Genomic DNA, 16,858 nt, shown 5'->3' with positions numbered 1-16,858 from the left:
CTTTGCTGTCAAAACTAGAATGCTATCAACTAGAATTCCATGTAATTAGAAGACTGCAACTACTGTAGCATGCTATGCAACTAGAATTCTATGCAACTAGAATTTTATGCAACTAGAATGCTCTGCAACTAGAATGCTCTGCAACTAGAATGCTCTGCAACTAGAATGCTCTGCAACTAGAATGCTCTGCAACTAGAATGCTATGTAGCTAGAAGACTGCAACTAGAATGCTATGTAACTAGAATGCTATGCAACTAGAATGCTATGCAACTAGAATGCTATGTAACTAGAATGCTATGTAACTAGAATGCTATGTAACTAGAATGCTATGTAACTAGAAGACTGCAACTAGAACGTACAGTACGCTATTCCAAACCATTCTAATTGTATAATGTTTGCAGTTACGACGTGCAGATGTTCCTCCGATCGCAAGTGATGATTTATGCCATCCAAGAGATAAACAGGTCTCAGATGTTGCCCAATGTGAGTGTCGGATACGAAATATACGACACCTGTGGGGATGTAACAAATGCCATCAGAGCAACACTGAGCATGATGGAGGACATCCAGGGGCAGGGGGTGAAGCCTAATGTAACCACACCACATGTTAAAGTGGTAATTGGGGAGAGGTATTCTGAGAAGTCAATAGCTGTTGCCCGTCTACTAGCTCTACCTTTAGTGGCTCAGGTATGCTAACCCTAACCTTTGATGTAGTGTCTAACCCTAACCTTTGATGTAGTGTCTAACCCTAACCTTTGATGTAGTGTCTAACCCTAACCTTTGATGTAGTGTCTAACCCTAACCCTTGATGTAGTGACTAACCCTAACCTTTGATGTAGTGTCTAACCCTAACCTTTGATGTAGTGTCTAACCCTAACCTTTGATGTAGTGTCTAACCCTAACCCTTGATGTAGTGTCTAACCCTAACCCTTGATGTAGTGACTAACCATAACCTTTGATGTAGTGACTAACCATAACCTTTGATGTAGTGTCTAACCCTAACCCTTGATGTAGTGTCTAACCTTTTATCTAGTGACTAACCCTAACCCTTTATCTAGTGACTAACCCTTTATCTAGTGACTAACCCTAACCCTTTATCTAGTGACTAACCCTTTATCTAGTGACTAACCCTAACCTTTGATGTAGTGACTAACCCTTGATGTAGTGACTAACCCTTTATCTAGTGACTAACCCAAACCCTTTATCTAGTGACTAACCCTTTATCTAGTGACTAACCCTAACCCTTTATCTAGTGACTAACCCTTTATCTAGTGTCTAACGCTAACTCTTGATGTAGTGTCTAACCCTAACCTTTGATGTAGTGTCTAACCCTTGATGTAGTGTCTAACCCTAACCCTTGATGTAGTGTCTAACCCTAACCCTTGATGTAGTGTCTAACCCTAACCCTTGATGTAGTGTCTAACCCTAACCCTTGATGTCGTGTCTAACCCTAACCTTTGATGTAGTGTCTAACCCTAACCTTTGATGTAGTGTTTACCCCTAACCTTTGATGTAGTGTTTACCCCTAACCTTTGATGTAGTGTCTAACCCTAACCCTTGATGTAGTGTCTAACCCTAACCCTTGATGTAGTGTCTAACCCTAACCCTTGATGTAGTGACTAACCCTAACCTTTGATGTAGTGACTAACCCAAACCCTTTATCTAGTGACTAACCCTTTATCTAGTGACTAACCCTAACCCTTGATATAGTGACTAACCCTAACCCTTTATCTAGTGACTAACCCAAACCCTTTATCTAGTGACTAACCCTTGATGTAGTGACTAACCCTTGATGTAGTGACTAACCCTTGATGTAGTGACTAACACTTGATGTAGTGACTAACCCTTTATATAGTGACTAACCATTTATCTAGTGACTAACCCTTGATGTAGTGACTAACCCTTGATGTAGTGACTAACCCTTTATATAGTGACTAACCCTTTATATAGTGACTAACCCTTGATGTAGTGACTAACCATTTATATAGTGACTAACCCTTGATGTAGTGACTAACCCTTGATGTAGTGACTAACCCTTGATGTAGTGACTAACCCTTGATGTAGTGACTAACCCTTGATGTAGTGACTAACCCTTGATGTAGTGACTAACCCTTTATATAGTGACTAACCCTTGATGTAGTGACTAACCCTTGATGTAGTGACTAACCATTTATATAGTGACTAACCCTTGATGTAGTGACTAACCCTAACCCTTGATGTAGTGACTAACCCTTGATGTAGTGACTAACCCTTGATGTAGTGACTAACCCTTGATGTAGTGACTAACCCTTGATGTAGTGACTAACCATTTATATAGTGACTAACCCTTTATATAGTGACTAACCCTTTATATAGTGACTAACCCTTCATGGAGTGACTAACCCTAACCCTTGATGTAGTGACTAACCCTTGATGTAGTGACTAACACTAACCCTTGATGTAGTGACTAACCCTAACCCTTGATGTAGTGACTAACCCTAACCCTTGATGTAGTGACTAACCCTTGATGTAGTGACTAACCCTTGATGTAGTGACTAACCCTTTATCTAGTGACTAACCCTTGATGTAGTGACTAACTCTAACCCTTGATGTAGTGACTAACCCTTGATGTAGTGACTAACCCTTGATGTAGTGACTAACCCTTGATGTAGTGACTAACCCTAACCCTTGATGTAGTGACTAACCCTAACCCTTGATGTAGTGACTAACCCTAACCCTTGATGTAGTGACTAACCCTAACCCTTGATGTAGTGACTGACCCTTTATCTAGTGACTAACCCTAACCCTTGATGTAGTGACTAACCCTTTATCTAGTGACTAACCCTAACCCTTTATCTAGTGAATAACCCTAACCCTTGATGTAGTGACTAACCCTTTATCTAGTGACTAACCCTAACCATTTATCTAGTGACTAACCCTAACCCTTGATGTAGTGACTAACCCTAACCCTTGATGTAGTGACTAACCCTTTATCTAGTGACTAACCCTAACCGTTGATGTAGTGACTAACCCTAACCCTTGATGTAGTGACTAACCCTTTATCTAGTGACTAACCCTAACCCTTGATGTAGTGACTAACCCTTTTTCTAGTGACTAACCCTAACCCTTGATGTAGTGACTAACCCTAACCCTTGATGTAGTGACTAACCCTTTATCTAGTGACTAACCCTAACCGTTGATGTAGTGACTAACCCTAACCCTTGATGTAGTGACTAACCCTTGATGTAGTGACTAACCCTAACCCTTCATGTAGTGACTAACCCTTTATCTAGTGACTAACCCTAACCCTTGATGTAGTGACTAACCCTAACCCTTGATGTAGTGTCTAACCCTAACCTTTGATGTAGTGTCTAACCCTAACCCTTGATGTCGTGTCTAACCCTAACCCTTGATGTCGTGTCTAACCCTAACCTTTGATGTAGTGTCTACCCCTAACCTTTGATGTAGTGTCTAACCCTAACCCTTGATGTAGTGTCTAACCCTAACCCTTGATGTAGTGACTAACCCTAACCTTTGATGTAGTGACTAACCTTTTATCTAGTGACTAACCCTAACCCTTTATCTAGTGACTAACCCTAACCCTTTATCTAGTGACTAACCCTTGATGTAGTGACTAACCCTTGATGTAGTGACTAACCATTTATATAGTGACTAACCCTTGATGTAGTGACTAACCCTTGATGTAGTGACTAACCCTTGATGTAGTGACTAACCCTTGATGTAGTGACTAACCCTTGATGTAGTGACTAACCCTTGATGTAGTGACTAACCCTTGATGTAGTGACTAACCCTTGATGTAGTGACTAACCCTTTATGTAGTGACTAACCCTTGATGTAGTGTCTAACCCTAACCTTTGATGTAGTGTCTAACCCTAACCTTTGATGTAGTGTCTACCCATAACCTTTGATGTAGTGTCTAACCCTAACCCTTGATGTAGTGTCTAACCCTAACCCTTGATGTAGTGTCTAACCCTAACCCTTGATGTAGTGACTAACCCTTGATGTAGTGACTAACCCTTTATCTAGTGACTAACCCTTGATGTAGTGACTAACCCTTGATGTAGTGACTAACCCTTGATGTAGTGACTAACCCTTGATGTAGTGACTAACCCTTGATGTAGTGACTAACCATTTATATAGTGACTAACCCTTGATGTAGTGACTAACCCTAACCCTTGATGTAGTGACTAACCCTTGATGTAGTGACTAACCCTTGATGTAGTGACTAACCATTTATATAGTGACTAACCCTTTATATAGTGACTAACCCTTCATGGAGTGACTAACCCTAACCCTTAATGTAGTGACTAACCCTAACCCTTGATGTAGTGACTAACCCTAACCCTTGATGTAGTGACTAACCCTAACCCTTGATGTAGTGACTAACCCTTGATGTAGTGACTAACCCTAACCCTTGATGTAGTGACTAACCCTTTATATAGTGACTAACCCTAACCCTTGATGTAGTGACTAACCCTAACCCTTGATGTAGTGACTAACCCTAACCCTTGATGTAGTGACTAACCCTTTATCTAGTGACTAACCCTAACCCTTGATGTAGTGACTAACCCTTTATCTAGTGACTAACCCTAACCCTTGATGTAGTGACTAACCCTAACCCTTGATGTAGTGACTAACCCTTTATCTAGTGACTAACCCTAACCCTTGATGTAGTGACTAACCCTTGATGTAGTGACTAACCCTAACCCTTGATGTAGTGACTAACCATTTATATAGTGACTAACCATTTATATAGTGACTAACCCTTGATGTAGTGACTAACCCTTGATGTAGTGACTAACCCTTTATATAGTGACTAACCCTTGATGTAGTGACTAACCCTTGATGTAGTGACTAACCCTTGATGTAGTGACTAACCCTTGATGTAGTGACTAACCCTTTATCTAGTGACTAACCCAAACCCTTTATCTAGTGACTAACCCTTTATCTAGTGACTAACCCTAACCCTTTATCTAGTGACTAACCCTTTATCTAGTGTCTAACGCTAACTCTTGATGTAGTGTCTAACCCTAACCTTTGATGTAGTGTCTAACCCTTGATGTAGTGTCTAACCCTAACCCTTGATGTAGTGTCTAACCCTAACCCTTGATGTAGTGTCTAACCCTAACCCTTGATGTAGTGTCTAACCCTAACCCTTGATGTCGTGTCTAACCCTAACCTTTGATGTAGTGTCTAACCCTAACCTTTGATGTAGTGTTTACCCCTAACCTTTGATGTAGTGTTTACCCCTAACCTTTGATGTAGTGTCTAACCCTAACCCTTGATGTAGTGTCTAACCCTAACCCTTGATGTAGTGTCTAACCCTAACCCTTGATGTAGTGACTAACCCTAACCTTTGATGTAGTGACTAACCCAAACCCTTTATCTAGTGACTAACCCTTTATCTAGTGACTAACCCTAACCCTTGATATAGTGACTAACCCTAACCCTTTATCTAGTGACTAACCCAAACCCTTTATCTAGTGACTAACCCTTGATGTAGTGACTAACCCTTGATGTAGTGACTAACCCTTGATGTAGTGACTAACACTTGATGTAGTGACTAACCCTTTATATAGTGACTAACCATTTATCTAGTGACTAACCCTTGATGTAGTGACTAACCCTTGATGTAGTGACTAACCCTTTATATAGTGACTAACCCTTTATATAGTGACTAACCCTTGATGTAGTGACTAACCATTTATATAGTGACTAACCCTTGATGTAGTGACTAACCCTTGATGTAGTGACTAACCCTTGATGTAGTGACTAACCCTTGATGTAGTGACTAACCCTTGATGTAGTGACTAACCCTTTATATAGTGACTAACCCTTGATGTAGTGACTAACCCTTGATGTAGTGACTAACCATTTATATAGTGACTAACCCTTGATGTAGTGACTAACCCTAACCCTTGATGTAGTGACTAACCCTTGATGTAGTGACTAACCCTTGATGTAGTGACTAACCCTTGATGTAGTGACTAACCCTTGATGTAGTGACTAACCCTTGATGTAGTGACTAACCATTTATATAGTGACTAACCCTTTATATAGTGACTAACCCTTTATATAGTGACTAACCCTTCATGGAGTGACTAACCCTAACCCTTGATGTAGTGACTAACCCTTGATGTAGTGACTAACACTAACCCTTGATGTAGTGACTAACCCTAACCCTTGATGTAGTGACTAACCCTAACCCTTGATGTAGTGACTAACCCTTGATGTAGTGACTAACCCTTGATGTAGTGACTAACCCTTTATCTAGTGACTAACCCTTGATGTAGTGACTAACTCTAACCCTTGATGTAGTGACTAACCCTTGATGTAGTGACTAACCCTTGATGTAGTGACTAACCCTTGATGTAGTGACTAACCCTAACCCTTGATGTAGTGACTAACCCTAACCCTTGATGTAGTGACTAACCCTAACCCTTGATGTAGTGACTAACCCTAACCCTTGATGTAGTGACTGACCCTTTATCTAGTGACTAACCCTAACCCTTGATGTAGTGACTAACCCTTTATCTAGTGACTAACCCTAACCCTTTATCTAGTGAATAACCCTAACCCTTGATGTAGTGACTAACCCTTTATCTAGTGACTAACCCTAACCATTTATCTAGTGACTAACCCTAACCCTTGATGTAGTGACTAACCCTAACCCTTGATGTAGTGACTAACCCTTTATCTAGTGACTAACCCTAACCGTTGATGTAGTGACTAACCCTAACCCTTGATGTAGTGACTAACCCTTTATCTAGTGACTAACCCTAACCCTTGATGTAGTGACTAACCCTTTTTCTAGTGACTAACCCTAACCCTTGATGTAGTGACTAACCCTAACCCTTGATGTAGTGACTAACCCTTTATCTAGTGACTAACCCTAACCGTTGATGTAGTGACTAACCCTAACCCTTGATGTAGTGACTAACCCTTGATGTAGTGACTAACCCTAACCCTTCATGTAGTGACTAACCCTTTATCTAGTGACTAACCCTAACCCTTGATGTAGTGACTAACCCTAACCCTTGATGTAGTGTCTAACCCTAACCTTTGATGTAGTGTCTAACCCTAACCCTTGATGTCGTGTCTAACCCTAACCCTTGATGTCGTGTCTAACCCTAACCTTTGATGTAGTGTCTACCCCTAACCTTTGATGTAGTGTCTAACCCTAACCCTTGATGTAGTGTCTAACCCTAACCCTTGATGTAGTGACTAACCCTAACCTTTGATGTAGTGACTAACCTTTTATCTAGTGACTAACCCTAACCCTTTATCTAGTGACTAACCCTAACCCTTTATCTAGTGACTAACCCTTGATGTAGTGACTAACCCTTGATGTAGTGACTAACCATTTATATAGTGACTAACCCTTGATGTAGTGACTAACCCTTGATGTAGATAACCCTTGATGTAGTGACTAACCCTTGATGTAGTGACTAACCCTTGATGTAGTGACTAACCCTTGATGTAGTGACTAACCCTTTATGTAGTGACTAACCCTTGATGTAGTGTCTAACCCTAACCTTTGATGTAGTGTCTAACCCTAACCTTTGATGTAGTGTCTACCCATAACCTTTGATGTAGTGTCTAACCCTAACCCTTGATGTAGTGTCTAACCCTAACCCTTGATGTAGTGACTAACCCTTGATGTAGTGACTAACCCTTGATGTAGTGACTAACCCTTGATGTAGTGACTAACCCTTGATGTAGTGACTAACCCTTGATGTAGTGACTAACCCTTGATGTAGTGACTAACCATTTATATAGTGACTAACCCTTGATGTAGTGACTAACCCTAACCCTTGATGTAGTGACTAACCCTTGATGTAGTGACTAACCCTTGATGTAGTGACTAACCCTTGATGTAGTGACTAACCATTTATATAGTGACTAACCCTTTATATAGTGACTAACCCTTCATGGAGTGACTAACCCTAACCCTTAATGTAGTGACTAACCCTAACCCTTGATGTAGTGACTAACCCTAACCCTTGATGTAGTGACTAACCCTAACCCTTGATGTAGTGACTAACCCTTGATGTAGTGACTAACCCTAACCCTTGATGTAGTGACTAACCCTTTATATAGTGACTAACCCTAACCCTTGATGTAGTGACTAACCCTAACCCTTGATGTAGTGACTAACCCTAACCCTTGATGTAGTGACTAACCCTTTATCTAGTGACTAACCCTAACCCTTGATGTAGTGACTAACCCTTTATCTAGTGACTAACCCTAACCCTTGATGTAGTGACTAACCCTAACCCTTGATGTAGTGACTAACCCTTTATCTAGTGACTAACCCTAACCCTTGATGTAGTGACTAACCCTTGATGTAGTGACTAACCCTAACCCTTGATGTAGTGACTAACCATTTATATAGTGACTAACCATTTATATAGTGACTAACCCTTGATGTAGTGACTAACCCTTGATGTAGTGACTAACCCTTTATATAGTGACTAACCCTTGATGTAGTGACTAACCCTTGATGTAGTGACTAACCCTTGATGTAGTGACTAACCCTTGATGTAGTGACTAACCCTTGATGTAGTGACTAACCCTTGATGTAGTGACTAACCCTTTATCTAGTGACTAACCCTTGATGTAGTGACTAACCCTTGATGTAGTGACTAACCATTTATATAGTGACTAACCCTTGATGTAGTGACTAACCCTTGATGTAGTGACTAACCCTTGATGTAGTGACTAACCCTTGATGTAGTGACTAACCCTTGATGTAGTGACTAACCCTTGATGTAGTGACTAACCCTTGATGTAGTGACTAACCCTTGATGTAGTGACTAACCCTTGATGTAGTGACTAACCATTTATATAGTGACAAACCCTTTATATAGTGACTTACCCTTCATGGAGTGACTAACCCTAACCCTTACTGTAGTGACTAACCCTTGATGTAGTGACTAACCCTAACCCTTGATGTAGTGACTAACCCTTGATGTAGTGACTAACCCTTGATGTAGTGACTAACCCTAACCCTTGATGTAGTGACTAACCCTAACCCTTGATGTAGTGACTAACCCTAACCCTTGATGTAGTGACTAACCCTAACCCTTGATGTAGTGACTAACCCTAACCCTTGATGTAGTGACTAACCCTTTATCTAGTGACTAACCCTTTATCTAGTGACTAACCCTTTATCTAGTGACTAACCCTTGATGTAGTGACTAACCCTAACCCTTGATGTAGTGACTAACCCTTGATGTAGTGACTAACCCTAACCCTTGATGTAGTGACTAACCCTTTATATAGTGACTAACCCTTTATATAGTGACTAACCCTTGATGTAGTGACTAACCCTTGATGTAGTGACTAACCCTAACCCTTGATGTAGTGACTAACCCTAACCCTTGATGTAGTGACTAACCCTTTATCTAGTGACTAACCCTAACCCTTGATGTAGTGACCAACCCTTTATCTAGTGACTAACCCTTGATGTAGTGACTAACCCTTGATGTAGTGACTAACCCTTTATCTAGTGACTAACCCTAACCCTTTATCTAGTGACTAACCCTAACCCTTAATGTAGTGACTAACCCTTTATCTAGTGACTAACCCTAACCCTTGATGTAGTGACTAACCCTAACCCTTGATGTAGTGACTAACCCTAACCCTTGATGTAGTGACTAACCCTTGATGTAGTCACTAACCCTTTATCTAGTGACTAACCCTAACCGTTGATTTAGTGACTAACCCTAACCCTTGATGTAGTGACTAACCCTTTATCTAGTGACTAACCCTAACCCTTGATGTTAGTGACTAACCCTTTTTCTAGTGACTAACCCTAACCCTTGATGTAGTGACTAACCCTAACCCTTCATGTAGTGACTAACCCTTTATCTAGTGACTAACCCTAACCCTTGATGTAGTGACTAACCCTTGATGTAGTGACTAACCCTTTATCTAGTGACTAACCCTAACCCTTGATGTAGTGACTAACCCTTTATCTAGTGACTAACCCTAACCCTTGATGTAGTGACTAACCCTAACCCTTCATGTAGTGACTAACCCTTTATCTAGTGACTAACCCTAACCCTTGATGTAGTGACTAACCCTTGATGTAGTGACTAACCCTTGATGTAGTGACTAACCCTTGATGTAGTGACTAACCATTTATATAGTGACTAACCCTTGATGTAGTGACTAACCCTAACCCTTGATGTAGTGACTAACCCTAACCCTTGATGTAGTGACTAACCCTAACCCTTGATGTAGTGACTAACCCTAACCCTTGATGTAGTGACTGACCCTTTATCTAGTGACTAACCCTAACCCTTGATGTAGTGACTAACCCTTTATCTAGTGACTAACCCTAACCCTTTATCTAGTGAATAACCCTAACCCTTGATGTAGTGACTAACCCTTTATCTAGTGACTAACCCTAACCATTTATCTAGTGACTAACCCTAACCCTTGATGTAGTGACTAACCCTAACCCTTGATGTAGTGACTAACCCTTTATCTAGTGACTAACCCTAACCGTTGATGTAGTGACTAACCCTAACCCTTGATGTAGTGACTAACCCTTTATCTAGTGACTAACCCTAACCCTTGATGTAGTGACTAACCCTTTTTCTAGTGACTAACCCTTGATGTAGTGACTAACCCTAACCCTTGATGTAGTGACTAACCCTTTATCTAGTGACTAACCCTAACCGTTGATGTAGTGACTAACCCTAACCCTTGATGTAGTGACTAACCCTTGATGTAGTGACTAACCCTTTATCTAGTGACTAACCCTAACCCTTGATGTAGTGACTAACCCTAACCCTTGATGTAGTGTCTAACCCTAACCCTTGATGTCGTGTCTAACCCTAACCCTTGATGTCGTGTCTAACCCTAACCTTTGATGTAGTGTCTACCCCTAACCTTTGATGTAGTGTCTAACCCTAACCCTTGATGTAGTGTCTAACCCTAACCCTTGATGTAGTGACTAACCCTAACCTTTGATGTAGTGACTAACCTTTTATCTAGTGACTAACCCTAACCCTTTATCTAGTGACTAACCCTAACCCTTTATCTAGTGACTAACCCAAACCCTTTATCTAGTGACTAACCCTAACCCTTGATATAGTGACTAACCCTAACCCTTTATCTAGTGAATAACCCAAACCCTTTATCTAGTGACTAACCCTTTATCTAGTGACTAACCTGTGATGTAGTGACTAACCCTTTATATAGTGACTAACCCTTTATATAGTGACTAACCCTTGATGTAGTGACTAACCCTTGATGTAGTGACTAACCCTTGATGTAGTGACTAACCATTTATATAGTGACTAACCCTTGATGTAGTGACTAACCCTTGATGTAGTGACTAACCCTTGATGTAGTGACTAACCCTTGATGTAGTGACTAACCCTTGATGTAGTGACTAACCCTTGATGTAGTGACTAACCCTTGATGTAGTGACTAACCCTTTATGTAGTGACTAACCCTTGATGTAGTGTCTAACCCTAACCTTTGATGTAGTGTCTAACCCTATCCTTTGATGTAGTGTCTAACCCTAACCTTTGATGTAGTGTCTACCCCTAACCTTTGATGTAGTGTCTAACCCTAACCCTTGATGTAGTGTCTAACCCTAACCCTTGATGTAGTGACTAACCCTTGATGTAGTGACTAACCCTTTATCTAGTGACTAACCCTTGATGTAGTGACTAACCCTTGATGTAGTGACTAACCCTTGATGTAGTGACTAACCCTTGATGTAGTGACTAACCCTTGATGTAGTGACTAACCCTTGATGTAGTGACTAACCCTAACCCTTGATGTAGTGACTAACCCTTGATGTAGTGACTAACCCTTGATGTAGTGACTAACCCTTTATATAGTGACTAACCCTTTATATAGTGACTAACCCTTCATGGAGTGACTAACCCTAACCCTTAATGTAGTGACTAACCCTTGATGTAGTGACTAACCCTAACCCTTGATGTAGTGACTAACCCTAACCCTTGATGTAGTGACTAACCCTAACCCTTGATGTAGTGACTAACCCTAACCCTTGATGTAGTGACTAACCCTAACCCTTGATGTAGTGACTAACCCTAACCCTTGATGTAGTGACTAACCCTAACCCTTGATGTAGTGACTAACCCTTGATGTAGTGACTAACCCTTTATCTAGTGACTAACCCTTGATGTAGTGACTAACCCTAACCCTTGATGTAGTGACTAACCCTTGATGTAGTGACTAACCCTTGATGTAGTGACTAACCCTTTATCTAGTGACTAACCCTTTATCTAGTGACTAACCCTTGATGTAGTGACTAACCCTAACCCTTGATGTAGTGACTAACCCTAACCCTTGATGTAGTGACTAACCCTTTATATAGTGACTAACCCTAACCCTTGATGTAGTGACTAACCCTAACCCTTGATGTAGTGACTAACCCTAACCCTTGATGTAGTGACTACCCCTTTATCTAGTGACTAACCCTAACCCTTGATGTAGTGACTAACCCTTTATCTAGTGACTAACCCTAACCCTTGATGTAGTGACTAACCCTAACCCTTGATGTAGTGACTAACCCTTTATCTAGTGACTAACCCTAACCCTTGATGTAGTGACTAACCCTTGATGTAGTGACTAACCCTAACCCTTGATGTAGTGTCTAACCCTAACCCTTGATGTCGTGTCTAACCCTAACCCTTGATGTAGTGACTAACCCTTGATGTAGTGACTAACCCTTGATGTAGTGACTAACCCTTGATGTAGTGACTAACCCTTGATGTAGTGACTAACCCTTGATGTAGTGACTAACCCTTGATGTAGTGACTAACCATTTATATAGTGACAAACCCTTTATATAGTGACTTACCCTTCATGGAGTGACTAACCCTAACCCTTACTGTAGTGACTAACCCTTGATGTAGTGACTAACCCTAACCCTTGATGTAGTGACTAACCCTTGATGTAGTGACTAACCCTAACCCTTGATGTAGTGACTAACCCTAACCCTTGATGTAGTGACTAACCCTAACCCTTGATGTAGTGACTAACCCTAACCCTTGATGTAGTGACTAACCCTAACCCTTGATGTAGTGACCAACCCTTTATCTAGTGACTAACCCTTGATGTAGTGACTAACCCTTTATCTAGTGACTAACCCTAACCCTTTATCTAGTGACTAACCCTAACCCTTGATGTAGTGACTAACCCTTTATCTAGTGACTAACCCTAACCCTTGATGTAGTGACTAACCCTAACCCTTGATGTAGTGACTAACCCTAACCCTTGATGTAGTGACTAACCCTTGATGTAGTCACTAACCCTTTATCTAGTGACTAACCCTAACCGTTGATTTAGTGACTAACCCTAACCCTTGATGTAGTGACTAACCCTTTATCTAGTGACTAACCCTAACCCTTGATGTTAGTGACTAACCCTTTTTCTAGTGACTAACCCTAACCCTTGATGTAGTGACTAACCCTAACCCTTCATGTAGTGACTAACCCTTTATCTAGTGACTAACCCTAACCCTTGATGTAGTGACTAACCCTTGATGTAGTGACTAACCCTTGATGTAGTGACTAACCCTTGATGTAGTGACTAACCCTTTATCTAGTGACTAACCCTAACCCTTGATGTAGTGACTAACCCTTTATCTAGTGACTAACCCTAACCCTTGATGTAGTGACTAACCCTAACCCTTCATGTAGTGACTAACCCTTTATCTAGTGACTAACCCTAACCCTTGATGTAGTGACTAACCCTTGATGTAGTGACTAACCCTTGATGTAGTGACTAACCCTTTATCTAGTGACTAACCCTTTATCTAGTGACTAACCCTTGATGTAGTGACTAACTCTAACCCTTGATGTAGTGACTAACCCTTGATGTAGTGACTAACCATTTATATAGTGACTAACCCTTGATGTAGTGACTAACGCTAACCCTTGATGTAGTGACTAACCCTAACCCTTGATGTAGTGACTAACCCTAACCCTTGATGTAGTGACTAACCCTAACCCTTGATGTAGTGACTAACCCTAACCCTTGATGTAGTGACTGACCCTTTATCTAGTGACTAACCCTAACCCTTGATGTAGTGACTAACCCTTTATCTAGTGACTAACCCTAACCCTTTATCTAGTGAATAACCCTAACCCTTGATGTAGTGACTAACCCTTTATCTAGTGACTAACCCTAACCATTTATCTAGTGACTAACCCTAACCCTTGATGTAGTGACTAACCCTAACCCTTGATGTAGTGACTAACCCTTTATCTAGTGACTAACCCTAACCGTTGATGTAGTGACTAACCCTAACCCTTGATGTAGTGACTAGCCCTTTATCTAGTGACTAACCCTAACCCTTGATGTAGTGACTAACCCTTTTTCTAGTGACTAACCCTAACCCTTGATGTAGTGACTAACCCTAACCCTTGATGTAGTGACTAACCCTTTATCTAGTGACTAACCCTAACCGTTGATGTAGTGACTAACCCTAACCCTTGATGTAGTGACTAACCCTTGATGTAGTGACTAACCCTAACCCTTCATGTAGTGACTAACCCTTTATCTAGTGACTAACCCTAACCCTTGATGTAGTGACTAACCCTAACCCTTGATGTAGTGTCTAACCCTAACCTTTGATGTAGTGTCTAACCCTAACCCTTGATGTCGTGTCTAACCCTAACCCTTGATGTCGTGTCTACCCCTAACCCTTGATGTCGTGTCTACCCCTAACCTTTGATGTAGTGTCTACCCCTAACCTTTGATGTAGTGTCTAACCCTAACCCTTGATGTAGTGTCTAACCCTAACCCTTGATGTAGTGACTAACCCTAACCTTTGATGTAGTGACTAACCTTTTATCTAGTGACTAACCCTAACCCTTTATCTAGTGACTAACCCTAACCCTTTATCTAGTGACTAACCCAAACCCTTTATCTAGTGACTAACCCTTGATGTAGTGACTAACCCTTGATGTAGTGACTAACCCTTGATGTAGTGACTAACCCTTTATGTAGTGACTAACCCTTGATGTAGTGTCTAACCCTAACCTTTGATGTAGTGTCTAACCCTAACCTTTGATGTAGTGTCTACCCCTAACCTTTGATGTAGTGTCTAACCCTAACCCTTGATGTAGTGTCTAACCCTAACCCTTGATGTAGTGACTAACCCTTGATGTAGTGACTAACCCTTGATGTAGTGACTAACCCTTTATCTAGTGACTAACCCTTTATCTAGTGACTAACCCTTGATGTAGTGACTAACCCTTGATGTAGTGACTAACCCTTGATGTAGTGACTAACCATTTATATAGTGACTAACCCTTGATGTAGTGACTAACCCTTGATGTAGTGACTAACCCTTGATGTAGTGACTAACCATTTATATAGTGACTAACCCTTTATATAGTGACTAACCCTTCATGGAGTGACTAACCCTAACCCTTAATGTAGTGACTAACCCTTGATGTAGTGACTAACCCTAACCCTTGATGTAGTGACTAACCCTAACCCTTGATGTAGTGACTAACCCTAACCCTTGATGTAGTGACTAACCCTAACCCTTGATGTAGTGACTAACCCTAACCCTTGATGTAGTGACTAACCCTAACCCTTGATGTAGTGACTAACCCTAACCCTTGATGTAGTGACTAACCCTTGATGTAGTGACTAACCCTTTATCTAGTGACTAACCCTTGATGTAGTGACTAACCCTAACCCTTGATGTAGTGACTAACCCTTGATGTAGTGACTAACCCTTTATCTAGTGACTAACCCTTTATCTAGTGACTAACCCTTGATGTAGTGACTAACCCTAACCCTTGATGTAGTGACTAACCCTAACCCTTGATGTAGTGACTAACCCTTTATATAGTGACTAACCCTAACCCTTGATGTAGTGACTAACCCTAACCCTTGATGTAGTGACTAACCCTTTATCTAGTGACTAACCCTAACCCTTGATGTAGTGACTAACCCTTTATCTAGTGACTAACCCTAACCCTTGATGTAGTGACTAACCCTTTATCTAGTGACTAACCCTAACCCTTGATGTAGTGACTAACCCTAACCCTTGATGTAGTGACTAACCCTTTATCTAGTGACTAACCCTAACCCTTGATGTAGTGACTAACCCTTGATGTAGTGACTAACCCTAACCCTTGATGTAGTGTCTAACCCTAACCCTTGATGTCGTGTCTAACCCTAACCCTTGATGTCGTGTCTAACCCTAACCCTTGATGTCGTGTCTAACCCTAACCTTTGATGTAGTGTCTACCCCTAACCTTTGATGTAGTGTCTAACCCTAACCCTTGATGTAGTGTCTAACCCTAACCCTTGATGTAGTGACTAACCCTAACCCTTGATGTAGTGACTAACCCTTGATGTAGTGACTAACCCTTGATGTAGTGACTAACCCTTGATGTAGTGACTAACCATTTATATAGTGACTAACCATTTATATAGTGACTAACCCTTTATATAGTGACTAACCCTTCATGGAGTGACTAACCCTAACCCTTAATGTAGTGACTAACCCTTGATGTAGTGACTAACCCTAACCCTTGATGTAGTGACTAACCCTAACCCTTGATGTAGTGACTAACCCTAACCCTTGATGTAGTGACTAACCCTAACCCTTGATGTAGTGACTAACCCTAACCCTTGATGTAGTGACTAACCCTAACCCTTGATGTAGTGACTAACCCTAACCCTTGATGTAGTGACTAACCCTTGATGTAGTGACTAACCCTTGATGTAGTGACTAACCCTTTATCTAGTGACTAACCCTTGATGTAGTGACTAACCCTAACCCTTGATGTAGTGACTAACCCTTGATGTAGTGACTAACCCTTTATCTAGTGACTAACCC

General features: G+C 41.1%; 1 protein-coding gene across 3 annotated transcripts in view; it reads left to right on the top strand.

Annotated features, from left to right (window-relative positions):
• LOC115146525 (G-protein coupled receptor family C group 6 member A-like) overlaps positions 1-16,858 on the top strand; it is a 36,054-nt gene that overhangs the window by 3,184 nt on the left and 16,012 nt on the right. For 2 of the 3 annotated variants that reach the window (XM_065004354.1, XM_065004353.1), the window contains exon 4: positions 402-687. In XM_065004354.1, the coding sequence (XP_064860426.1) occupies positions 415-687 (273 nt within the window). In that variant the 5' untranslated portion in view covers positions 402-414. The remainder of the gene's footprint in view (positions 1-401; positions 688-16,858) is intronic. The other variant, XM_065004355.1, reaches the window with a different exon arrangement.

The sequence above is a fragment of the Oncorhynchus nerka genome, linkage group LG18 (assembly GCF_034236695.1).
Source record: "Oncorhynchus nerka isolate Pitt River linkage group LG18, Oner_Uvic_2.0, whole genome shotgun sequence".
NCBI classification, from domain to species: Eukaryota; Metazoa; Chordata; class Actinopteri; order Salmoniformes; family Salmonidae; genus Oncorhynchus; species Oncorhynchus nerka.
This window is presented reverse-complemented; position numbering and strand designations above follow the sequence as displayed.